At 39.3% G+C, this 27,440-nt stretch overlaps 1 protein-coding gene across 3 annotated transcripts in view; it reads right to left on the bottom strand.

Moving 5' to 3' along the window:
* epg5 (ectopic P-granules autophagy protein 5 homolog (C. elegans)) overlaps positions 1-27,440 on the bottom strand; it is a 126,983-nt gene that overhangs the window by 54,201 nt on the left and 45,342 nt on the right. For all 3 annotated transcript variants that reach the window (XM_063042872.1, XM_063042873.1, XM_063042874.1), the window contains 11 exons: positions 26,502-26,642; positions 25,139-25,283; positions 22,184-22,381; positions 21,742-21,852; positions 20,530-20,652; positions 14,708-14,874; positions 12,888-13,127; positions 8,178-8,301; positions 7,902-8,040; positions 6,341-6,512; positions 1,171-1,336 (listed from right to left, as the gene is read on the bottom strand). In XM_063042872.1, coding sequence (XP_062898942.1) covers positions 1,171-1,336; positions 6,341-6,512; positions 7,902-8,040; positions 8,178-8,301; positions 12,888-13,127; positions 14,708-14,874; positions 20,530-20,652; positions 21,742-21,852; positions 22,184-22,381; positions 25,139-25,283; positions 26,502-26,642 — 1,726 coding nt within the window. The remainder of the gene's footprint in view (positions 1-1,170; positions 1,337-6,340; positions 6,513-7,901; positions 8,041-8,177; positions 8,302-12,887; positions 13,128-14,707; positions 14,875-20,529; positions 20,653-21,741; positions 21,853-22,183; positions 22,382-25,138; positions 25,284-26,501; positions 26,643-27,440) is intronic.

Below are 27,440 nucleotides of genomic sequence, written 5' to 3'. Positions count from 1 at the left end.
TTAAATTTTTAATATTTACTATCGATTTGTAATCCAGGGAGCAGGAAGCGCAGAATCAAATATCGCTATGATGATTGTACATTCTAGTATCAATTGTCTGGTGACTATAAAGTAAAGTTATTCATTTTATATTTTATTATCCACAAGTAAATCAGAAATTAATATGACATGGTGTTTAACTTCTCGCTGGGATTACTGATGGCATATCTAAAACTGGTACTCTCCTCCAAATGGAGGCTGATGAAATCATTGTTACCAGTGCTACCACTCCTATCTGAGTCAATTGATAAAGAGTTCAAATCTTCTTCCACAGACTAGAGTCAAGAAACTAGGCTGACACGTGAGAGCATTGAGGAAGCACTAGGTTATCAGAGGTTGTACTTTGAAAGAAATTCCAATTTCTCCTTTTATAGGGGGAGTGCCTTGGCAACATTTATCATTTATTTTTATTTCTCTAGAGATACAGCGAGGAGTAGGCCCTTTTGGTCCGAGCGATGCAGCCTAGCAACCCTCGACAAATCCGATTTAACCTTATCCCAATCACGGGACAATTTACAATGACCAATTAACCCACGTGGTACATCTTTGCACGGTGGAAGGAAACCGGAGCACCCGGAGCATTTGGAAAAACCACACGTTCCACGGGGAGGATGTACTAACTCCTGACAGAGGATGCCGGGATTGAGCACCATGCTAACTGCTACACTACAGTGACTACTATGTTTTAATGTTTAACATGCATCATTAAAACAAATGGTCATAGAACACAGAAGATAGTCAAATACCTTACTACAAAACCACGATTCCACTGGAGGCTGAAGATGGCTTACATTGGAGTTAGAAGACTGTGTACGTGCATGGGTGGGAGGGAGGGAGGAATGAGGCTCGTTTTTCTGTTGTTTGTTGCTTGGTATGTTCTGTTTTGTTATGTTCTGCCGAGGATTTTGGGCATATTATGTTGGCACCAGAATGTGAAGCGACACTTGTGGATAACACAAGTGTTGGTGGATAACGCAAATGACACATTTCACTGTATGCTTCAATGAACATGAACAAGTAGCCACTGAGTGTATTGCATACATTTTAGGCAATTAATTCTTTCAGGCATATTGATTTTTAATGTTGATTGTTCTAGCTATACAGCAGACAGATGGGTAAACAATTACCAACCTTCACAGACACATTTGCTGCTCCTTGACAAGCATGGTCAGAAGAGCTACCTCGGCACTCCAATTTCTTTGTAACTTGCTCCTCCCGATTGCTGTATAATTTAGGTAATGTTTCCAAAACCTCGCTGTTGAGTGCTATTTGCTGGGATTCCCACTGTGCAGCAATTCTGAGAAATAAGATCAGTTCACTGTCTCCACAATTTATGATATTAGTTTTACAAATAGAAACATAGAAAACCTACAGCACAATACAGGCCCTTCGGCCCACAAAGCTGTGCCGAACATGTCCTTACCTTATGTAACGCTCTGTAATGGCTTCTCCGTAATGTTTCGCTGCTAAGGCTAATGAAATGGCTTCTCTGTAATGTTCACTGCTGAGGTAATGGTTTCTCTGTAGCAGCAATGTTTGGGTTATGGCTGGAGATAACAGGACTATGGATGCATATTAGCCAATCAGGATTTTGTTGCCCTGTCTTGAGAATCTGGAAGCAGTTGATTTCACGGGCTTTTGCCAGAGAGGAAGAGAGACGGAGAGAAGACGCGAATAGAGAGATTTGGTAGACCGCCGTACGGGATGGACTCAGAGCGAGGGTCTGAAGGGCAGCGACAATTGGAGGAGGTCGATGGTGAACGATCGGCCTATGAGTGAGCTCCAACTTTGCGCACAGACTGTTTAATAAGATTGGGCCCTTTTTAAAAAATTTTGTTTCTCTACTAAACATATGGTCAAAGTAACAGTTATAAAACTTAACTGTTTGATCACATATTGTGTACTGTTTATCATTTCGGGGTACTGATTTGTAACTTGTGTGACAAGAATACACATAGATTAAGATGTAGCTGTCCTGTGCTGGCACCAGTGGGATCAGCAGTTGGTCTGCCACCTGTCTTCAAGAGAGAGAGAGAAGGAAAACAATGGAGCAGCATTTGGAGATGTTAATGAAGGGGAAGGAGAGCTGTCAAGATCGGCTCCCCCTTTGAACCCTGAACTGTTTGAAGTGAGGGACAGGCGATACCCCAGCAGGGGGTTAAAAAGGGACAGGTTCGCTAAGGCGACACACACGACACCCAAGGTAACAAGACCCCGGAAGCGGTGAGTCTCTCACAAGTCGGTGGGAAGTACCGGGCCATAAACACACAGGGTGGAAAGGCACGATCGGCAGGAACCTGGTGTGTGTCCACCCTTGCCTGGGTGCCAGGTTCACCGCAGGGAAACGATCGTATCTGGAAACGGAGGGGTCACTGTCGGTGACCTCAGATGACATCACAAAGGACTTGCCCGAGAGCTGACTGCGAAGGTCTGTGTGGAAGCCTTGAATATTCATTCGTTTTGCTCTCTCTCTCTTTCCCCCCACTGTCCATCGCCATGGCAGCGATTACTGCGAACTGAACTGAACTGAACTGAACTAAATGAACTGAACTTTGCGTCACTTTGAAACTGGTCATTTACCCCTAGACAACGATAGAGCTTGATTGATCCTGTTATCTTAATTCTGTGTACATGTATGTTTATCATTGCTGAACTGTTGCATTCATTATCCTTTTGATTAGAGTACTGTGTTGCTTGTTTCTTTAATAAAACTTTCTTAGTTCTAGTAATCCACACTCCAACTGAGTGATCCATTTCTGCTGGTTTGGCAACCCAGTTACGGGGTACGTAACACTTGGGACACATCACGCAGCATCCACCTAAACGAGATTTCTTAAGTTTGGCTGCGCCAGGGGCTATCACCCTCTATATTAAGCAGCTAGGCGAAGCGAGAGTTACACTTAGAAATTACCTAGACTTACCCATAGCCCATGTATTTTTCCAAGCTCCATGTACCTATCCAGGAGTCTCTTAAAAGACCCTATCGTATCTGCCTCCACCACTGTTGCCAGCAGTCCATTCCACGCACTCACCACTCTCTACGTAAAAAAACTTATCTCTGACATCTCCTCTGTAGCTACTTCCAAGCACCTTAAAACTGTGCCCTCTCATGCTAGCCATTTCAGTCCTGGGAAAAAGCCTCTGACTATCCACACAATCAATGCCTCTCATCATCTTGTATACCTCTATCAGGTCACCTCCTATCCTCTGTCGCTCCAAGGAGAAAAGACCGAGTTCACTCAACTTATTCTCATAAGGCATGCTCCCCAATCCAGGCAACATCCTTGTAAATCTCCTCTGCACCTCTTCTATGGTTTCCACAGTTTCCACATCCTTCCTGTAGTGAGGCGACCAGAACTGAGCACAATACTCCAAGTGGGGTCTAACCAGGATCCTACATAGCTGCAATATTACCTCTCAGCTCCTAAATTCAATCCCATGATTGATGAAGGCCTTTGCATTGTATGCATTCTTAATCACAGAGTCAACCTGTGTAGCAGCTTTGAGTGTCCTACGGACTCGGACCCCAAGATCCCTCTGATGCTCCACACTGCCAAGAGTCTTACCATTAATATTATATTCTGCCATCATATTTGACCTACCAAAATGAACCACCTCACACTTATCTGCGTTGAACTCCATCTGCCACTTCTCAGCCCAGTTTTGCGTCTTATCAATGTCCTGCTGTAACCTCTGACAGCCCTCCACACTATCCACAATACCTCCAACCTTTGTCTCATCAGCACATTTACTAGCCCATCCCTCCACTTCCTCATCCAGGTCATTTCTAAAAATCACGAAGAGAAGGGGTCCCAGGACAGATCCCCGAGGCACACCACTGGTGACCGACCTCCATGCAGAAAATGACCCATCTACAACCATTCTTTGCCTTCTGTAGGCAAGCCAGTTCTGGATTATAGCTTTGGGTATGTAGCGGGATCCTTGCACTGATGCAAACTAGCACGTTTTTGAATATCTGGTGGCAACTTGGTTAAAGATAATTGAAGATCACCTATTTTCACAACGTCAAGGCAGTTACAAGTTTTTGATAACAGGTGAAGAGCTTGACTAAAACCACATTCAACTAGATGAGGGAAATCCAACTACAAATAACTATGCTTTATCCAGAAATTTTGGTTGCTGCATTTGAATTTTGCTTGAGCTGCTAAATTACTCTGCAACTCAATAAGACATTCTTGCAATGTGGTGCCAACATCATTCCGTTCACCCCAAATGGATCCACCACCCAATCTGGAATATGCATCACCAGCAGGTCTCTGAACTAAAATTCCATATCAGTGTTCAGTTGTTTCAAATGATCAGAATATACAATCAGATCATCATCTTGTAATTCTATTTTAAGAGTGGCCAGTGAACTCACAGCGTCCAATATTGCTACTGAAAGGTTTGAGTTTTCCAAGGAAAGTGGTAATAGCCTCTTTGCATGATATGAGATTGCAGTTTTTCCTTGTGATGTGTTTAATAAATTTAGATTTTCAAGTATATCTGACAGGTAGAATGCCAAATTTAGTAGCAACAATTTGTTCTCCAAGCTGCTTATATTCCCATCCATTTCTTTTTTATTAATATATTTTAGCAATATTTCATTAGAACAGTAAACTTATCATGGCCTTTTCAGAAACTCCTGTGGCCCCAATGAAATCCGGCTTGGCTCCCGGGGGCCATATGGCTCACATTGAGAACCACCAATGCAGAGTATTCATAATTAACTACCTTAAAATGTATGAGATCCAAGCAACAAACTGATGTCAAAATCACATGCTAATATGACTTATGCAATTATTAACAACATATTGTTTTGTATTAGAAAACTAATTGCAATTTGTGTGCATGAATTAGAAAACGCTCCAGCTGTTAGAAAGCATCAGAAAGTAATTTAGTCAGATTTACACCATTAGGAATTGGAACTGAATGAGACTATTTGGCCCATTGAGCCTGTGCAGCCATTCCATCATGACTGATTTATTATCCCCTTCAACCCCATTCTCCTGCCTTCTCCCTTTAACCTTTGACACCCTTATTAATCAAGGACCTTTCAACTTCCACTTTAAACAATGACTTGGCCTCCACAGCCATCTGGGGTAATGAATCCCACAGATTCACCACTATGCCAAATGTACTTACATAAATTTGGAGAGAATAATGGAGTGTGTCAGAAATAGATATGTTCCTTTATGCTGTATTCTATCAATTATAATTAGCTCTAGATATAGATGGTTACAGATATAGAACTCTCCAGGGGACACAGATTGTAGATTTCCCACTCCCCCACACAGTCTCTGTAGTACTCATGATAATAATTTTTAAAAAATCATTTGTGATTTTGATCAGAGCTCCTTTATTATTTAAGGTAAGGTCAAAGATCTAAGTGGGGGCAGTTGGACAAGGATTTTCAAGAGAGATGGATACCAACTTGGTCACCAAAGTTTCTAGTACTTTAGAACAAAATTATAAGTTGAAAATGCATCAAGGGCTGGTTTCTTGAGAAAAAGACTGATGAAAGCAAATTTAAAGAATTAGGGGATGGTACAGTACTTGAAGAGAAATATTAGTAATGTCACTTAATATGTCACTAGGGAAATAACTAGGGTGTTCAACAGTTTATTGGGGAAAGGAGATAGATCTCATGGATAAAATAAGTCAGAGGCCATCTGATTAAACATAAGAACACAACAAATAGGAGCAGGAGTAGGCCATTTGGCCCAATGAACCTGTTCTACCATTCAATAAGATCATGGCTGATCTGACCATGGACTCATCTCCACCTACCTGCCTTTTCCCTGTAACCCTTAATTCCTCTACTATGCAAAAATCTTGTCTTAAATATATTTACTGAGGTAGACTCCATTGCTTCATTAGCAGAGAATTCCACAGATTCATCACTCTTTGGGAAAAGCAGTTCCTTCTCATCTCCGTCTTAAATTCACTCCCCTGAATCTTAAGGCTATGTTCCCTAGCTTTAGCTCACTTACCAGTAGAAACAACTTTCCTGCCTCTATCTTATCCATCCCTTTCATAATTTTATATGTTTCTGTAAGATCTCCTCTCATCCTTCTGAATTCCAGTGAATACAGTCCCAGGCAACACAATTTCTCCTCACAACCTAATCCCCTCATCTCTGGAACCAACCTGGTGAATCTCCTCAGAACTGCATGCAGTACTCCAGATGCGGTCTCACCAGTACACTGTACAGTTGCAGCACAACCTCCCTGCTCTTAAATTCAATCCCTCTGGCAATGAAGGCCAACAAATAAGGAAAACATTATTGCTGGTGACTTACTTTGCTTGTTGTTGCAGGGTGTTTAGATATTGCCGAACATGTTCGATTGCCACTTTTTTGTCTGACAAATTATTGCTGACAACATCTGGAACAGGAGCTTTCATACGCTGCAGGGGCACAGCAGATACAAGGGAACTGTGGGTTTTCAGATCATTAAAGATTCGATTTTTAGCTAAAATAGAAAGAACAATTCCCATCGTTATCACTGGTATTGGGTGAGAAATCTAAAGTGTTCAGTTGTAATAATTTTCATGTATTTGTATTTTATGCATCATGGCACTGTCTCATTCATTAAAAATAGGCTTCCCAAAATCTGTTTGAGGTTATTTTCACCTAAGTTCGGAATTAAATTTTCCTCTTTGTTGAACTTAGTTCAAGAATAAAAATGATTCCCTTTCAAAAAGGGCAATGTAGAAATCTAGCATCATATTGTGCATATTCAGTGTGTTTCGTCTATTTAATGTGTTTTTAAGGAAATTTTATGAAAATTAATGAAAGAAGAGAAATAGATGTAGTTTGTGTGGACGTTAGCAAGACATTTGACATGATCCTGCAAGGTAGACTGGCCCAGAAGGTTAAGGCACATGGGATCCAAGGTGAGATGGCTAATTGGGTCCAAAATTGGCTTGGTGATAGGAGGCAGAGTGCAGTCCTGGAAGGATGATTTTTTGATCTGAAGTTTATTACCAGCAGTGTATTGCAGGGATTGGTGCTTCAGGACTCTCACTACCAGGTTCGTGAACAGTTATCACTCCATCAGGCGACTGAACCAGTAGGAATAAACCACTCAACTTCACTTGGCCCATCACTGACTTTTTCACAGCCTATTGACTGTATGTTCTTAATATTTATTGCTTATTTATTTATTATTTCTTTTTTTCTTCTGTATTTGCACATTGTTGTCTGTCACCCGCTGGGTGCGGTCTTTCATTGATTCTATTACGTTTCTTGGACTTGCTAAGTATGCTTGCAAGAAAACACATCTCAGGGTTGTATATGGTGGCATACATATACTTTAATAATAAATTTACTTTGAACTTTGAATGCTGGAGGTATAATTAATAGGTTTATGGACAAGAAGAAAATTGGTGACGTGTGGATAGAGAAATGCTTTCTAAGGCTACAGCAGATTACAGCTAAAATGGAAAACTGGGCAGAGCATTGTCAAATGGACTTTAATCCAGACAAGTGCAAGAAGATACCATAGAAACCATAGAAACTACAGCACAGAAACAGGCCTTTTGGCCCTTCTTGGCTGTGCTGAACCATTTTCTGCCGAGTCCCACTGACCTGCACACGGACCATATCCCTCCATACACCTCCCATCCATGTATTTGTCCAATTTATTCTTAAATGTTAAAAAACATTTGGAAAAATCAAAAAGGACAGGACCTATACAACATAGAATACTGATGAATAGAGGGACCTTGGGGTTCAAGCCTATAGTTCCATGAAACAGGCCACACAGATAGATAAGGTGAAGAAGGTATATGCAAGCTCGCTCTCATAGGTCAGGGCACAAAACATAAAATTGCCATCACAATTTTAATATACAACATGCCTGAAAGTGGATCAAAATGTTTAAAACTCGATGCTCCATAAGTTGCAGAAGGTGCAGGGTGGAGCTGTATCCAAAGACTCATTGTCTCTTGAAGCTCGTGCTTTATACGCTCATTGTCAATGTATTCGATCCAAAGATCCTAGATTAAACAGAAGACAAACTCAGACTGAAACAACATTCTGAGGCAGCATGCAACAACGTGCAATTAATTATGGTTTAGTTCTATATTATTTAGAAATTTCAACAAACTAAAATTTGGTAAGAGGGAACATTTACCTGCTGGTTTTGCATGACTTTTGCCAATTTATGTGCATCATATTGTTCAGGCAGAGTGGGTAGATAAAGATTATTCTTTTGTAGATTGTTATCCTCCAGCCAATATGTAAAAATGTGGAAAAGCCTTCAAAATGAAGACACAGGCAATCATGAAGCATCTTATCTCTTAGAATAAAGTAGAATTAGTTGTTTATAAACTGCAATAGATGTCAATAAGCAGGTAAACATGACAGTGGTTTTGCATCAGCATCATCCCATATGCAGCAGAGAGATAATCTGTTATGTTAAGAATTCAAAGTGCTTTTAATACAAGAACATCAGAAAATAGGAGCAGGAGCAGGCCACTCAGCCCCTCAAAGCTGACCCACTATTCCATGCGGACATGGGTGATGAGCCCCAGGCCTCCCGACCTCTTCTGTGCCAATTCCCAATAGCACCTAAACTTTAAATATTTACCTACTTTCTCTTTACATACCCCAGTGATCTAGCTTCCACACCCTAAAAAGGCTGACAACTCCCTGTGAGAAGGTGCCATGCACTTTAGTTTTAAATAAACATCCCATGACCTTGCAACACATGTGAAGATGTTTCAGGCTGAACACCCTGCATCAGGTCTGGAGAGAAAAAGATGAGCTGTCAAGAGTCCTGAAGAAGGGTCTCGACCCAAAACGTCGACTATGCTCTTTTCCATAGATGCTGCCTGGCCTGCTGAGTTCCTCCAGCATTTTGTGTGTGTTGCTTGGATTTCCAGCATCTGCAGATTTTCTCTTGTTTGTGATTCTGACCTTGTAACTTTTAAAAAAAATTCCCTTGCTAGTGGAAACATCTTGATATTTACCCTGTTATATTCCCTCACGATCCTTCATGTTTAATTAAAACTATTCCCTTTTCTTCTAAGCCAATAAGGAGAGGATAATCCTCTCATCCATGGAATTGGCCTCGTGCATCTCTTTTAGTCAACCTCCAATGCTTGTGTATCTGTTTTAAATAAACAGACCAAAACTGTGCATAGTACCCCAGCTGTGGTCTGACCAGTACCATATATAATTGTAACAATACTTCCCTATTCTAAACTCCAAATCTTCTTGCAATAAAGGCCAAATTGCCATTTACCTTTCTAACCAGATCCAAGCTAGACTGGGGAATTGGATCCAAAGTTGGTGTAGTAATAGAACTTAGCTGGGGATGGTGGAAGGTTGCTTTTGTGATTGGAAGCATGTGAAGAATGATGTAGTACCAAGTAGAGGGTTAGGACCACTCATTTTTATTGTACAGCTGTGAATATGGGATGTTTCTAAGTTTGCAGATGACATGAACATTGATGTGCTGTTGAAAGTAAGAAGAACATTTGTGGACAACATAATGTCGTCAAGCTAGTAAACTGAGCAAAGTAATGGCAAATGGAATTTAATCCTGCTTAGTATGAAAAGTGATGTACTTTGGGAGATGTGTTAAAGATGGGGTGTATATCATGAATAGTTGTGTCATTAGGGGCATGGAGGAATAGAGGGACCTTGTGAATCAGAAATTCCTGTGAGGCTACACTTTGCAAGCAGGCATTGAGAACATCACTGAACATTAACTTCCGTAATTTCTTTGTGTGACTGAGCTTGGGAGCCTGGTGTTGGTCATGGGAAAGACATGGCCTATCTAACAGAGCTGACTGAATTCAGTCAGATGCAAATTGAGCATTATCTTGAGGGGCAGTGAGACATTCGTTATGTTCTTGTTTTCCATCAGAAGTTTATTGACAAAACTGATCCTTATGACACCCCACAAGTTACTAGTCGCTAAACTGAAAATGACCCTTATTTTCTCCTCTTGTATTCTGTCCTTTAACCAACTTTCTACACATAAACACGAAACACATTTTCCTTTACTAGTAAAAGAATCATTTCAAGCAGCTTATCAAAGGGCTTTTGCGATTTCCTATTACCCATCTTGCCAACTACATTCTCAAAAAATTCTAATAAATTTGCCAAATACTACTTCCCTTTCAAAAAACAAAACACATTTTACAAACACGGACTCCAGCCTTTTCCCCAACAACTGCTGTCAGCTTGCGGCTGTGTAATTCTTGCTTTCCCTTTCCCTCCGTTTGGCTTGAATAATACAATAATAAATTTTGGATATAGTAATAAAGTTAGTGAACTAGCAACCCAGTGACCTGAATGAATTGGAATTGTTTTTTCATTGTTGCATGTACCGAGGTACAGTGAAACACTAGTCTTGCAATATTGTATACACACAATTTATTACAGTGGTAAAACAGTAATAGAATAAAATGTATATAGCCACAGAGAAAGTAAGTTGCTGTTAAGTAATAAACTGCAAGAATCACAATGAGGTGGACTGTGAGGTCAATAGTCCATCTTATCTAGGAAACAATTCAATAGTCTTATAACAGTGGGGGAGAAGTTGCCTTTAGTCTGGTGGTACGCACGTGCAAGCTTTTATATCTTCTACAGGAAGAGACAGAGTAGCAAATGAACACTGTGCTACAGTGTTCAATGTACTATACGGATGTCCAGTATGGGTGAGGTCTTGATTACGGTGGCTGCTTTATAGAGGTAGAGAGAAATACAGAGGATGGGAGGCTGGTTTTGTGTTGTGATGTGCTCAGCTGCATCCACAACTGCAGTTTCTTGAGGTGAGGCACAGAGCAGTTGCCATACCAAGCTATAATGCACCCAGAACAGATGCTTTCTACAAACCCCATTTCCAGAAAAGTTGGGATATTTTCCAAAATGCGATAAAAGCAAAAATCTGTGATATGTTAATTCATGTGAACCTTTATTGAACTGACAAAAGTACAAAGAAAAGATTTTCAATAGTTTTACGGACCAACTTAATTGTATTTTGTAAACATACAAAGTTAGAATTTGATGGCTGCAACACACTCAACAAAAGTTGGGACAGAGGCGTGTTTACCATTGTGTTACATCACCTTTCCTTTTAATAACACTTTTTAATCGTTTTGGAACTGAGGATACTAATTGTAGATTTGCAATTGGAAATTTTGTCCATTCTTGCTTCAGACTTCAGCTGCTCAACAGTCCGTGGTCTCCGTTGTCTGATTCTCCTCTTCATGATGCGCCATACATTTTCAATAGGAGATAGATCTGGACTGGCAGCAGGCCAGTCAAGCACACGCACTCTGTGTCTACAAAGCCACGCTGTTGTAACCCGTGCAGAATGTGGTCTAGCATTGTCCTGCTGAAATAAGCATGGATGTCCCAGGAAGAGACGTCGCCTTGATGGCAACATATGTCTCTCTAAAATCCTAATATACGCCTCAGAGTCAATGGTACCTTCACATACATGCAACCCACCCCTGCTGTGGGCACTGATGCACCCCCATACCATCACAGATGCTGGCTTTTGCACCTTTTGCTGATAACAATCTGGATGGTCGTTCTCATCTTTGGCACAGAGAACTCGACGCCCGTTTTTTCCGAAAACTAGCTGAAATGTGGACTCATCTGACCACAGCACACGGTTCCACAGTCTTTCGGTCCCTCTGAGATGAGCTCGGGCCCAGAGAACTCGCCGGCGTTTCTGCACAGAGTTGATGTATGGCTTCCTCCTTGCGTAATACAGTTTCAAGTTGCATTTCTGGATGCAGCGACGGACTGTGTTGAGTGACAATGGTTTTCCGAAGTACTCCCGAGCCCAGGAGGCTATAATTGTCACAGTAGCATGACGGTTTCTTAGGCAGTGCCGCCTGAGGTCTCAAAGATCACGCGCATTCAACAGTGGTTTCTGACCTTGCCCGTTACGCTCTGAGATGTCTCTGAATTCTCTGAATCTTTTCACAATATTATGTACTGTAGAAGTTGAAAGACCTAAATTCTCTGCAATCTTGCGTTGAGAAATGTTCCTTTTGAACTGCCTAACAATTCTCTCATGAATTTTGGCACAAAGGGGTGAGTCACGACCCATGCTTGCTTGCAAAGACTGAGCCTTTGATGGACACTACTTTTATACCCAGTCATGATACCTCACCTGCTACCAATTAGCCTGCTTAATGTGGAGTTTTCCAAACCGGTGTTACTTGAATATTCTGTGCACTTTTCAATCTTATTTTAACTCTGTCCCAACTTTTGTTGACTGCGTTGCGGCCATCAAATTCTAAATTTGTGTATGTTTACAAAATACAATTAAGTTGGTCAGTAAAACTATTGAAAATCTTTTCTTTGTACTTTTGTCAGTTAAATAAAGGTTCACGTGAATTAACATATCACAGATTTTTGTTTTTATTGCATTTTGAAAAATATCCCAACTTTTCTGGAAATGGGGTTTGTACATGGAATCGAAATAAATTGGTAAAGACCGAAGGGGACATGCCAAACTTCTTTAGCCTCCTGAAGAAGTAGAGATGAATGATACAGATGAATCAATTCAAATCTTATTAAAACAGCTGTCGTAATTAAATAACTGAATTAATTTGGAATTATAAAGTGAGTGTCAAAGATGCTAACAAGAAGAATATAGGACTCCTTTAAAACACTATGGTTCATTAATCTCTTTTCGGCCCTGCCAGACCTGATCTATGTCTCATTCCAAAATGACGGCTATGCAATTGTCTCTTAAATGATTGAGCTGATTAAAAGCATTTAGTCAGGCCAGTAAGTGCTGACTTTAACAGCAACACGTACTTAGGTGAATGAATAATTTTCAAAGAATCTAAGCAGTAAAATGATCTAATACCTGAGCAATTCTTTGTGTAATTCTGGTGAAGTCATGGATTCAGGCCGGTGAGGTGCAATATTCTCAACTGGTGATGAAGTACCTTCAGTATGTTGTCCTTTCTTCCAGATCCTTACAGCTGTACTAGCTTCATGGTGAAAATCTGCTATTTCAATAAGGCGTTTTCTCATTTCTTTCAGCAAAATAGAATGTGAAGAACTGTGGAAATAACGTTTTCCTATACAGCCACTCACTGGCAAACTAAAACAGAAGAATTAAACAAATATTACAATTAATTTCTGTGTGGTGTAGTCAGATGCCTGTAGCAAGAACACATAAACAATTAACAAAAACATTGACTAAAATTTCTATTCCAAGGCATTGCAGGGCCTCAGAGTCAAGCTGAACATTTCAAACTGACTATGTGTAAACTGGGAAGGAAGTACTTAAGTATGTGTTTAAAAGACAATCTTTTCATCTGGAGCTGCACAATATGACAATGGCAACTAAGTAACAAACTATAACATAAATAATAACTCAGTATCTCACTACTCTCACTAGGCATTTCCAGAGATGATGATATTTATGGAAACATTCACTAACAAGTTTTAGAACATTGATAAATTCAATTAAGGTAAAAAAAAAATCTTTGTTCAGCTAATGGTTGGACTTCAAACGTTCTTACATGGAGCATACAGAATGAAGGTGGTACAATCAAGAGGAAAGGTTGTGTTAATCAAATTATCACAAGTGTGATTTTTGGATTACAAAAGTGCTTAGTGATTAAAAAAAGCTACGTTTGAGGGTTAAAGTATTGTAAGGGCATCTCACAAGAAGCCACAGGAAGTATAAGCCGAGGATTGATATTGAGAATTTAAAGTGATCTAGAGTTACAGAAGAAGTGATGTTTAGAGTAAAAAAAAGGTAGTTTGAGGTTATTCATGGTTTCAATGATTATATATCCTTTCATAAAATGGCATTAATGACTTCGGACTTTTAATCTACAAATTCAATTGTCCATTATTGGCCCTGAGATTTTAACTATGAGCTTCAGAATGGAATTTGACTTGTTATTAGAAGCCTTTTGGAAAAATATGCTTGCTTAATGAAAGTAAGCTGGAGATGTGCTTCATTTCAATTTGCATTCACTTAATTTTGTACAACTATTATGACTTTGAATCTAATCATCTTTTTTTTTACCCCTTTTCATAATAATGGGGTGAAAGAAATGATAAAAAGACAAACTGAAAAACCATTGAAGGTTTAAAATAAAATGGTATTTGATTCCTCACAAGTTTATGTTGAATATACAATTGTCTGTTCCTCTCCTCCTGCAGTGAAGCTGAAGGGGAGCTAAAGGGGTAAATCTGAAACTGAAAAAATTGTAACTGAAGGCATTATCAGAGGTTGAAGAGAAGACAACTCTTTATAAATACTAGGATGCAACTATGGAATTTATTTTCAAAGATAAATAAAATAAAGATGATTTTAAAAGAGTAAAAATTGGAGTGGAATATGATATTTACACAACAAAGATATTTGCAGATATTTAAAAAAGTTTTAAAACATTTTAAATTTGAATACAAAATTAAAATGTAAAAAATAGCAAGATGTAATAATTAAGAAAAAGGGAAAAGTCTGGAATATGAAGTATTGATATACTAATACACAAGAGGAAAATGACAAAAAGTATTGTTATCAGGAACATGAAAAACAATTGTAAACTACATGCAAAATCCACACATTTGATATTTAATATGGCATAATTCCATGAGAAATAACAAATCTGAAAATCAATAGAATCCAAGAAAAAAAATAATGTACAAAATGCTGAGAATTACCCAAACTCTGGTCCAGGTCGACGGAGGTACAGGAAAAAGAATTTTTGCCAAATTAGTGGGAGAAGTGGATGATCTGGAGGAGTAACTAAAGCTTGTTGGGCCCAGCGATAGATCATAAGCCGCTGTGTGGAAGGCACCACAGGAAGCTTTAAATGGCTTTGGGCTTTCTGCAAATAAACAGAAGTCATATCTCAAATATCAGCATATTCTAAGACTTACAAACTCTTAAATACTTTCTTGCTGTGCAGAAATAAATCTGACAATTACTGAGTAAAATAATATGATGCATCTGCCCAACACTGAACCATTTCAAGTTGTTTCACAGGTGCATAATCAAACAAAATTTGACACCAAGGCACAAAGATGAAATAGGGCAGACCACCAAAATCTTTGAGTATTTTAAAGGCGGGAAGAGATGAAGGGGTTCAGGAGATTTAATCCAGAAACACCTCAGGTGAAGATACATTAGTTATATTAAAAAAAACTTGAAAGCTCACTAAAAGCCACCATTAAAGGGGTGCAGTTACCCTTCTTGATGATGGACTGAATGGGATTACAAAGAGTGGGAAGGCCAAAACAAATTTGAAATGAAGATACAAATATTGCAATTGAAATTTTGTGTGGTTAATGTAGACCACATGAATAGTGATTTTAGGGAACGGGTCTTGGTGTGAGCAGAACTTTGGTTGACCTTTATGCTTAGAGGATAGAACATGATAAACAAGGATTATTTAGAATTAAACACGAAAATAAATTAAATATGGAAATAAAATGTACTACTGTAAGATATTATGCTATAAATATAAAACTGCTGCCTTTTTCTAAAATCCATCTGCCCACCCCCCCAACGTAAGAGTTGGTCCAGAGGCTGCTGGAACAAGACTACCTCTTGTGCTTTGGGTGAACAGGTGCATAAAGAAATGTTATATTGGTATTCCACTATTTTTAAACTTTCAGTATAAAATAATGCCTGAAAACCAAAAACTAAGGTGTTCAGGTTCAGAATAGTTGTGAAAAAGATAATTTAACATGACAATTTGCTAACCAAATCATTGGACAGCTATCGTTTAATCCTTTACACTTTCCAAATGCTAATGTCTGCCATCCATTTACAGAAGGAACTTAAAAATAAACAGATCGCCAGTTAGCAAGTTTACAGTAATTGAGATTTCCTCTGTTTACATTAGAGCTAATTTTGATCAAAATATGTAGTGTATTTCACCTTTTATGTCGGGAAGCCTTTCAAGAGGAGTACATCTGCCACGAATGGACAGTTACAAGCCTGTTTGGTATAAGACCATGACAGAGGAGCAGAAGTAGACCATTCAGCCAATTGGGTCTGCTCCAACATTCCACCATGGCTGATTTATTATCCTTCTCAACCCCATTCTCTTGTCTTCCCCCTGTAACTTTTGACACCCTTACTAATTAAGAACCTATCAACCTCTGCATTAAACATACACAATAACTTGTCCTCCACATCCACCTACGGCAATAGGTTGGGAATCACTTTGTTTTATTCATCCCTGGATGAGAAAGAAGTTATATTCATAAGTTTTAGGTACATGCAACTGCTTATCAAGGATGCAGATACTTGGGAGTTAGTTTCAATGACATAAAATAATCCAAACTATTAAGAAATTGAAATGACTGATTCCCAAGGCAGACTGGAATTTGCCTTAGGATTTAGGTCTAATTCCGAATCCCTTTTCTTTAATTCTTTAAAATTCCTTGAAATACTAATCAGGACATTAGTGGTTGAAGTCTGCATGAGATCATCAATGTGGTATTTTCCAGCAGTGAGAAAAGCTAGCTGGATCCACAACTGGAGCACAAGAACTGTTGAATCAAAGACAGAAAATGCAGGAAACATTCAGAAGATTGGCCAGCATCTATGAGGAGAGAAACAAATTCAATGCTTCAGATCCCAGACTCTTCACTAAAACTGGAAAATGAAGAATATTCAAGAGAGGGGAAGAGGTGAAGAGAATAGTAGGAATGTCTGTGATACGATGCAGACCAAAGTTATAATTTATAGAAGCCTGATCAATGTTATGTGGCCAGAACCTTATGTGATCAAAGCAGCTTTCATTCCATTTTATGAGTTCAATCACCACTTAATATTAAAATAATTTGATATTCTAATTTCTCAGTCTGTTGAGAGCTATGTCTCATAACTGCTTCAACCTCAGTACTGCACTTAAATGAAAGTTTCACAAAATTCAAAACATCAGGAAAAAGAAGACAGGTATAAAGAATAAATGCCATTCATAAATCTGTAACTTATTAGTAAAAGATGGTAAAGTGGACATGGAGATGATGTTTCCTGTAATGGAGGAGTCTAGGACCAGAGAGTATAGCCTCAGAATAGAGGGAGATCCCTACATAATCATCCAGTATATGCAGAGATGAGGAGGAATTTCTTTCGCTGGAGGATGGTGAATCTGTGAAGTTCATTGCCACTGATGGCTGTGGAGGCCAAGTCATTGAGTATATTTAAGGCAGAGATTGATAGGTTTTTGGGCATCAAAGGTTATGGGGAAAAGGCAAGAGAACGGGGTTGAGAGAGAAAATAAATCAGTCATAATGGAATGGCCGAGCAGACTCGATGAGCTAAATAACCTAATTCTGCTCCAATGTCTTATGGTTTTAGGCCTTAAAAGCATGAAAAATGTCCAGGTCCATGCAATGACCAATCCGAAAATAAGGATACTTATATAACAGTGTTTGGCATCCACTAAAAGGTGAATAATCTTACACCTAAAAAATTATTTCCAACAAAAAAAATACTAGTTTTCAAGCAATCATATAAACAAATCTTTAAGATCACCTAGAATATACAAGATGCTTATGTAACTCACGCTTCGGTTAGAGGCTTCATATAGGGGATGAAAGCCAGGCCAAACAAGAAATCTCGGTTGGGTGGACGCTGCACAATGTGTCCCATTTCAAATCAGTACCACGAAATAACAAACAGTACACAGTATGCGATTAAATAATTGAGCTTTGTAATTCTTAAGTTGACTATATGGTTAGTAAAGAATACGAAAAAAGAAACAAGGGCCCTGCAGTCGTCCCGCGTTTCCGCCGAGTCCCCTTATAAGTGTAGGCTCCAAGTCAGGCTCTGGGTCTACCTGCACCTCTTGACCCAGGGGCAGCAGGTGGTTCAGATGGAGAATCTTGACAGGCCCGTTCCCATCCTCTGGTTTCACCAGGAAAACTGGTAGGTTTGGCATCTGACTCTCCACCACACAGGGTGTGGCCGCCCAGCGGTCAGCCAACTTATGTTTCCCAGATAGCCCCAAATTCCTTATGAGGACTCTGTCTTCCGGCAGGAGTTGGGAGGACCTCACCTTTTGATTGTACCTCCTCTTATTTCCTTGATTCTGCTTGGCAGCCGCGACCCTAGCTAATCCATAAGCCCTTTTCAGCTCTCTTCTCATATCAAACAAATACTTCAATTAAGTCTTCGGGGGTAAGTTACCCTCGTCAGTCCCAAAACAAAGGTCAATAGGCAACCTCACCTCACGCCCAAACATCAAATAATATGGCGAGTACCCAGTAGCTTAATTTCGTGTACAGTTGTAACTGTGAACCAGATGCCCAATATGTTGACTCCACTTGCTCTTCTTGCTGAGCTCCAGGGTCCGATTAAAACTCTCTGGCAGCGGATCACCCTGTGGGTGATAGGGCGTGGTCCTCGACTTCTCAACTCCAAGTATGCCCAATAACTCATGGATGAATCTGCTCTCGAAATCTTGTCCCTGATCACTATGTATCCACCTGTGAAGGCCATATGGATGAAATACTTCTCCCATAACACTTTTGCCACCGTAGACGCTCTTTAGTCCTTGGTCGGAAAAGTGCGAGGATATCTGGTGTAGTGGTCCGTGATGACTAAGACATTTGCCGTGTTGTTGGCATTGGGTTCCATTGACAGGAAATCCATACACACCAGGTCCAGAGGCCCTGCACTCTTCAAGAGGGACAAGGGTGCTGCACGTGTAGGCAGTGTCTTCCGTTGTATGCATCGAATGCACGTCTTGCAGTATTCTTCGACCTTTAATTTCATACGGGTCCAGTAAAACTGATCTCTGAGCAATCGATAGGTCTTTTCCACCCCCAAATGTCCAGAATCATCATGAAGTGACTTCAAAGCAATCCTCCAATACTCCTCAGGCAGAACCAGCTGGCAATGCCAAGGTCAGTCTGGGGTTGATGTGATGTGGTATAAGATCTGGTTCTTTAACTCCAACCAAGGCCATTTTCGCAGTAATGGAGGCACCAAAGCGTGCTTCATCTTCTCCACCTGAGCCACGTCTCCTTTTTCAACCATGGACCAAATAGTGCCACTGCCCAGATCATCTCGCTGAGCAGCTGCCACTTCCCCAGAACTCAATTCCGGCAGCTGATTTGTCTTCAGAGCAGTCAGGTTACAGTAAACTTGGGATATGGCGTCATCAGAAGCCCCCAATTGATCCACTGCTCACTCTGACCTCTCCTTTTCCTCTACCTTCACGGTGATAGCAAAATGACACATGGCCTTCACCCCTGGGGCAGAAACACTCTCCCACTCCTCGTCCCTGTCCAGTTCCTCATGTGCCCGTCGGGACAAAGCATCTGCATCAATATTCCTGCTTCCCGGCCAGTACTTCAGGCTGAAATCATATGCAGACAACACCACCAACCACTGACGGTCTGTGGCATCCAGTTTCACCGAGGTCAGAACCCAATGCCCGTCCTCACCTCAAACTTGGCCTCGCAGAGGTAGTCACTCAGCTTATCCACCATCGCCCATTTCAACGCCAGATTCCAACTTGTGCGTGGGATAGGTTTTCTCGGAGGGCAACATACTCAGGCTGACAAATGCAATGGGCCTCAACCCAGTGCCCTGATCCTTATACAGGACGCCCCCTAAACCCTCTCAGCTGGCATCCATGTGTGGTACATATGGCAGTCAGGGGTCTGCAAAAGCCAGCACCAGCGCCTGGGTCAGCAGCTCCTTCAGCAACTGAAAGGCCTCCTCACATTTTGCATCCCACCTCAGTCCAAAGGGCTGCGATGGGCATAGATACTCTACACCTTCCTGTCCTTTCCTCCCCCTCCCTTTCTTCCCCAAAGGAGGGTAACCGCATAGAAGCTGATTCAAAGGGTGACTCACTTTCGCGTAGCCTTTCACAAACCTCTGATAGTAACCACAGAACCCGAGGAACGAGCGCAGAGCGCTCACAGTCTGGGGTCTTGACCAAATGGTGAATGCCTCTATCTTAGCTGGATCTGCAGCTACTCTACCGTGAGACAATGTGCCCAACATAGCTAACAGATGTTTGGCAGAACTGGCACTCGTCCAGGGAAAGTTTTAACCCTTCAGCTTTCAGGCGACCCAGCACCTTCAGCAGCCTCACTTCATGTTCTTCCAAAGTGGATCCAATACTATGAGGTCATCCAGATATACCAATACCTCAAGCAACTTCATATCCCCCACCGGCTTCTCCATGACTCACTGGAAGATTGCAGCAGATCCCGAGATGCCCTGGGGCATCCTTTTGAACTGAAAAAATCCCAGGGGACATATAAATGCCGTTTTCTCTTTGTCGACCTCACTCATGGGGATCTGGTAATATCCACTTCTCAAGTCCAGCACATTGAACCACTTCACAACCCTCTAGACATAACCCAAACATTGCTGCTACAAAGAAACCATTACCTCAGCAGTGGAACATTACAGAGAAGCCATTACATTAGCAGTGAAACCTTAAAGCTTGTTACACTTATTAAACTAAATTATGTATAATTAGCTAACACAGTAATGAAATACACACCTTTAAGGCTTGATCTGGAGTTGCTGAAGAATTGCTAATTAATTCAAGTTCCATAGACCTACGGAGTTGGGAATCTTCTTCAAAAATTGCCTCCATATTGAATATGATCCAGGAAAACCACACCTATAAAATAAATACAAACAACAGGAATTCTGCAGATGCTGGAAATTCAAGCAACACACATCAAAGTTGCTGGTGAACGCAGCAGGCCAAGCAGCATCTATAGGAAGAGGCGCAGTCGACGTTTCAGGCCGAGACCCTTTGTCAGGACTAACTGAAGAAGAGTCTTCCTTCAGTTAGTCCTGACGAAGGGTCTCGGCCTGAAACGTCGACTGCGCCTCTTCCTATAGATGCTGCTTGGCCTGCTGCGTTCACCAGCAACTTTGATGTGTGTTGCTATAAAATAAATACTTCCTTAAAAAAACTGGGTAAATATTATACTACTAAGCAAATATTCAGACTCAGTCACTGTTTTACAAATACTTTTTCTTTGCAAAAGTTTGCACTCTGCATTAGGTTCTAAGAGAGGGACGAGTGAATTAAATCTTAATAAGGTGGTCTTGTAGAATATTCCTGACTTAAGACCGCAAAGTTATTTAGTCATACTGGAGAAATCTAGAACTAGGGGGGCATAGCTTCAATATAAAGAGGTCAAAGCTTTGATAGAAAGGCTTCCCACCATCAAGGTGCTGCCTCAAAAAGGAGGCATCCATCATTAAGGACCCCCACCACCAAAAACACGTCATCTTCTCATTACTACCATCAGAGAGGTGGTCCAGGAGCCTGAAGGTACATAGTCAAAGTTTTAGGAACAGCTTCTTCCCCTCTGCCAGCAGGTTTCTGAACAGACAATGAATACACAAATGCTACCTCACTATCTTTGTTCTTTTTTTGCACTTTTTATTACATATATTTTTATTATAATAACAGTCATATTATAATTAAAAATTAACTTAAGCAGCTTATGGTCAATCCATAATTTCATGACTATTGAGGCTGTACCAGGGCATGCAAGATAATTTGATCCTGACCACGCAAAATCATTACCTTTGCCAAAAGTAATCAGGCAATCTTAACTATAGTGAGGTACTCACATCTCAGCAATACACAAATGTTCAGAACACTCCCAGCAAGTGAAATAAAGGTGGAGTATTTAAATGAGTGGTAGGCTTCTATGAGTGAAAACTTCATGGAGTTATTGTAAGCATATACCTCAGTTGCAGAAGCATTGCCTTCAATAAATGATGGTGTTACGTTGCCGGCTAACATCCAGTTCATGAATGAAGTCAGCAATCCACGATCACTATGGTATCCAAGAGCATTCTAAACATTCGGCAATAAGAAAACGACTGATAAAAATTACACCATATATCTGGATAACAGAACAGATTTTACTGACATTTTTAAAAGGGAGGTACAAATTGACATTAAATTAATATTCTGAAATCAAATATTTTAATAACCTTGTGCATACTCTTGCAGTGTAAATGCTGATGTTAATATTTTAAAATTAAAAGCACCAACAGATGGTTAAAACTGTTCTAATCAGTTGGCTGTTCTATTTTTTGTATGAAACCAAATGCAAGTTTCAATTTTGATTGAATCAATTCTAAGTTAGGTTACTTTATATTTGAATATATAATTTGTAAGCTACCTTGTGTAGTTGGTAAAGTGACTTTTGCAAACAGTCTTCCTGTCGGTGAAGAAATGCAGTTTTGCATAGATTGTCCATCAGAAACAAAACAGTTTTGTCTCTGTGCCACAAATGCTGATTCGTCAAGATGAGAATCCAGAATTCCAAAACAACACCAGCTCCCACTCCGCCTGGTTTACTGCCTTCCACAATATGAGTCTGTGAAGATGAGCATTTGTTTAATTTCTTTTAGAATATTGCATCAAATCAATGACTAAAAATGCTATCTGAGGAAAAAATGTTTACATGCTGAACATTTTCCTTTCTTAAATACACAACCATAACTCAATCTTTTGAAAATACAGAATCAAACATCTGTAAAAGACTTTAAATATTGTGCTTCAAACCACCTCAAATAATTCTTCAAAAACATACAATGTTAAATAGTTCAGAAAGAGAATTAAAAATGGATCTATAATTTTTTGTGCTGCCCAAGAGAGTTCTAATGGGAAAGCTTTGAAGCCCTTTGTGTTTAAGATAGACATATACTGGGATCTATAGTGATGATCTATTGGACTATGATATCCTTTTGACTTCAGGTGTGCAATTGCCTGCAATGCTTTCAAGTTTACCAGGTGCACAGGCCACAGCTACATAAATAGACCCTAACTGGAGATTAACGCTAGTTTCTGTGTTGCTAAAAGGGCAACTGTCAGAGTTTGTAAGTGAGCCCTCATTTATGGACATACAAACAATGTATACTAGCTATCTTAAGTATTTATATATATTGTGTTTCTTTTATTATTTGTTATTTACCTTCTTGTGTTTTCTTTAGCGCTAAATCAGATCTGGAGTAACAATTATTTTGTTCTCCTTTATACTTGTGTATTGAAAATGACATTAAACAGTTGCCTTTTCCTTAAGCTACCCTAACCTCCTGTCAGTAATACCTGCCCCCACCACTCCCCATGCTCCCCTCCACTCCATCCAAATTCCTCCTTAATCCATTCCAATTCTTACTCTGCACCTGTACTCATTCAAGACCTGGTGTCGGCAGCTCTAATGGCAAAATACTTTGGGGTCTGTCCAATCATCAATGCGCCTGCAATGCATGAATGAAGAATTGCAGCCCCATATTTTTTAAACTATAAAAGTTCAGCAGGTACAATACACCTAATTAAAAAATGGAGATGGAGAAACATAACAAAGTAACTCCATGTGTGATAAAAAAAATGAGAAGAAAAAGCTCCAGTCTATAATTTATTATCTACCTCAACAGTTAAACACTAATGAGACTTACTGAATCTGTGAAATACATCCATACAAATGGTTAATCTTTACAAAAAAGTTGCTTCAGTTGATTTATCACCTCAAAACATCAGAAAGTGGGTTTTTGTTTGTAACTATTAATTATGCAAGATTTGTTTTTGACTCCAAAAATCTCTGTCAACAGATTACAAAGAGCAAGATGCTTATCTTTCATTAAAATGCAATACAATGGATTCCGATTAATTTGGATACATCAGGACCAGTACATTTTAGACCAATTAAGTAGGCACCCCAATTAGCCAAAGTTTCATAGAAATAAATAGTTATAAAAAAGACAAACTGAGTAACAAACTATGTATTTAAATGAAATACATGAAGTAGAACACTAGCAATATAAAACTGTATTAGCTCCTAATAGTTTTCAACAGATGAATTCATCCAGTATATGCAATGAACAAAATCAGCACAGATACCAAGTGCAGATAATGGATTGCCTTCATACAATGCTATTGACAATCTTCATTAAAGAAGATTGTCAAACCTTCAAACTCTTTGTAGTTCCTAACTTGTAGTGAAGTAATTTCATTTTCACTCCCAACCATTTCTGGCATCTCAAAGTCTGAATGCTTGAACCCACAGTCAACAAATCAGTTCTGAATTGTCTTGTTGCTTATTTCTCAGGAACTCTGTGTCAAAAAAAAAACACTGCTTTTTGTACAGGAAAAAAATGGCTGACACTATTAGAAAAACAACTGGCTCTAAGCATGGTGTAGCGTCTAACACAAGGATGCTTGGCTGACATTAGTTACAACCTGTTCGGCAACAGTTTCCCACCCCAATTAAGGGTCATTATGTCCCAAATAAAAGAAGGGAATACCAGAAATTTTCTCCATTAGTTTGTGTTTTTTTTAAAAAAAGAGTTGTCTCAAGTAAGTGACAGCCCCGATTCACCAATGACCCAATTAACTGGAATCCACTGCAATGTACTTAGATCTACTGGAAACCAGATAATTTAAGTTGAGTGGAATACTATAAGGAAGGCTGATTTACAGGAGATCAACCAGTGTCAGTGGCTGTGGGGAGGGAGACAGAAAAAGAATCAACATTTCAAGTTAATGTTCTGATGAAGGGTCAATGTTAATTTTCTTTTTCCCTCTCTCTCCCCTCAAATAATCCCTGACTAATGAGTATTACCAGCATTTTGAGCTTTTATTTCAGATATGCAGTATCTGCTGTACTTATGCTCACAGTGTTATCTTAACATCCTGTAAGAGGCAGATATGCCAGGTACAACCAGAACTAGGATAGTGTGTCAACCAAAGGGGGGATTAATTTGTGCAAATCAGTAAATATAGTACTTTACAAATATCATACTTTTATTCAAATCTATTTAATCAGCAATACAGGAACAATCACAAAACAGCCAAACCAACTTATGTAATCTTGACTGTCTTACTGAACAATATTAAATAGAACCTAAAGAAGCACATCTTTTAGAGATCCGTTAACAGAAGAATTTGCACATCTCCAGAGTAACAACACTTCAAAATGCATTTAATTGCTCATGAAATGACATGGGATGTCCAGAGGCAATGAACAACATCACAGAATTACAAGTTTATCTTTTAATATGATTATACTGTTTAATATGATGTATTTAATAATTTTCACTGTTTTAAAAAAATATAATTAATGTGCCCTTCCTACCTGGATCATACTGTTTAATAATTTAATGTTTTCACCGTAAGTGATGCCAGTTAAATGTTGTGCTACTTTCTGAGTCATTTGCTGAGTCATTCCCTGAGGCACAACACTGTCAGTCTGCAGAAAAAGCTGCAAAGTCAATAAAAACCTGGGGAAGATAGAAATGAATCACAGTGAGTTTTCTCCATTTCCTAATCTTAATTGACGATCACACAGTTCCCATAAAATATTACTGTAATATCATGAAGAATACAGATGGAAGAGTTAGTCGTTTTTGTCTTTAAATATTCATATGCAAACACAAATTGACATGAATGACATATCCAGCTAGTCTACTTCACCATTTAAGTATATTTTATTATTCCTGATAGTGGGTGTTAGAACATATTCCGGACTTAGGGTGTATAGCAAAATAATTAACTTCAGCAACCAATCTTCAGATCTGAATATAGACTGTAAATTAAATTTAAAATACAGCTCTGGACAGTAAGTTCCTAGAGCTGTGAAATGCAATTAATTGGAAAACCAGACAATGTTGATTTAGCATTCATCTCGGGTGTCTTTGGTGTGGTTGCGAAGAAGAAGGTGTGAAAGTTATATGTAATTCAAAGGAAGGATTGGAGATGCATTGTAAATATAGAATTGTCCTTTGATCTTTAGCATATAAAATTTAGCAAAATTGGGTTAAACAGGCCTCTTCCTCCAAAAGGGTCTCAATATGACGCCCGCTGTCTCACTTTGTCGAATAAAAGACTTTCATATCTACCAGCTGCGTCTCTCCTGTGCCTTTGTTCATGTTACAACAGTGAGGTCTAAGATGTGTGCTTTTATAAGCAATGCCGTTGTAAAACTTAACAATTTTTCATGACATTAATCATGCCCATAAATTAATTTACTGGAATGGAGTTCAAGGAGAAAAAAGAACTCCAATATTTATGATAGTATTATTGCATTAATTTGTGTCATAAAGGGTTTATTAGGGCATTAACAATTCAGATTTCAAATAAACATAAAATGTAAGAATATTAGTTTCCATACTTTAAGCACATTAAATCTTGTTCAATGCTTCTATGGAAAATTATTAAAAATTCCTGTAATTCTGAGATCTTAATGGTCAAATATTAAATAAGATGGACTAAATATTTGTACTTTACAGAAATTATTACCCCTAGTTAGCCTGCAATATACAACAATCAGTTTTTTGAAGCTATCAACTGCCTGTCTCATCTTTTGACATTGTAAAGTGGCCTTAATGCATTTTATAAACTGTTCTTGAGTCACTACATCCTCAACAAATATCTTTAAAGAGTACATCATGATTATTAACATTATTTTTCAGCACAATATAAAGTAGCTTTTACTCAACTGTTCATTTTTCAGAAGATAATATTGGCATGGGTAGAAGATTGGCAAGATCTTATCTAATACATGAACTACTGCTTTAAGACACCTTGACTGTACCAGTACTTCCAGAAGAGCTATGCCTTCAGAGCAGAACTTGTCAGTGCTAAATGGAAAAAAATACAGAATCAGTAGAGTGTAATACTAATTGCACATCTTTGAATAAAGTATAGCAGCATATAAAGCTGCCATATGAATTTGTTTAAACAGTAATAATGCAGTAATTGACAAAAGGCCTTTAAAAACTTCCATAACACAGGTGTTACCATTTTGGTTCAGTAGCCATGGCTACTGTATAATTTTGTTATCTGATAAACGTCAGATATAGAAACATGAGTAATTCTCCAGTTTATATTAATAGAACACAATGACATAATTTTCATCTTTCACAAAACACTAATGCACAGAATAGTCATATATTGATGTGTTTTTTGTAAACACTCACAAGTGACTTTCATAATAAAGAACCTACACTGCAGTGTACAACAGGGCTCTAAAACTGCTCAATGCATCACCTGCACCAGCCTGCCCGTCATCAAGGACATGTATACAGAAAGGTGCCAGAATAAGGCCAGAAATATCATGAAGGATTCCACCCACCTTGTTTTTGGACTGCTTGCTCCAGTCCCATCAGGGAAGATGCTACACAGCATTCACGCCAGGACTACTTCAAAGTCCTTTCTCAAAGCCCCCACCACCCAGGTCATGCTCTTCTTGCTGCTGCCATTATCAGGACTGGTGAAGGGTCTCAGCTCAAAACATCAACCGTTTATTCTTTTCCATAGATGCTGCCTGGACTGCTGAGTTTCTCCAACATATTACGTGTGATGTTTTTTCGCTTGTTGGTCTCCAATGATGAATGACTTAGCAAATCCACTGAATGGATCATATCACCTTATGCCAA

Source organism: Mobula hypostoma, chromosome 3 (assembly GCF_963921235.1).
Source record: "Mobula hypostoma chromosome 3, sMobHyp1.1, whole genome shotgun sequence".
In the NCBI taxonomy this organism is placed as follows: domain Eukaryota; kingdom Metazoa; phylum Chordata; class Chondrichthyes; order Myliobatiformes; family Myliobatidae; genus Mobula; species Mobula hypostoma.
Note: the sequence above shows the minus strand (reverse complement) of the source record. Positions and strands in the feature narration are given on the sequence as shown.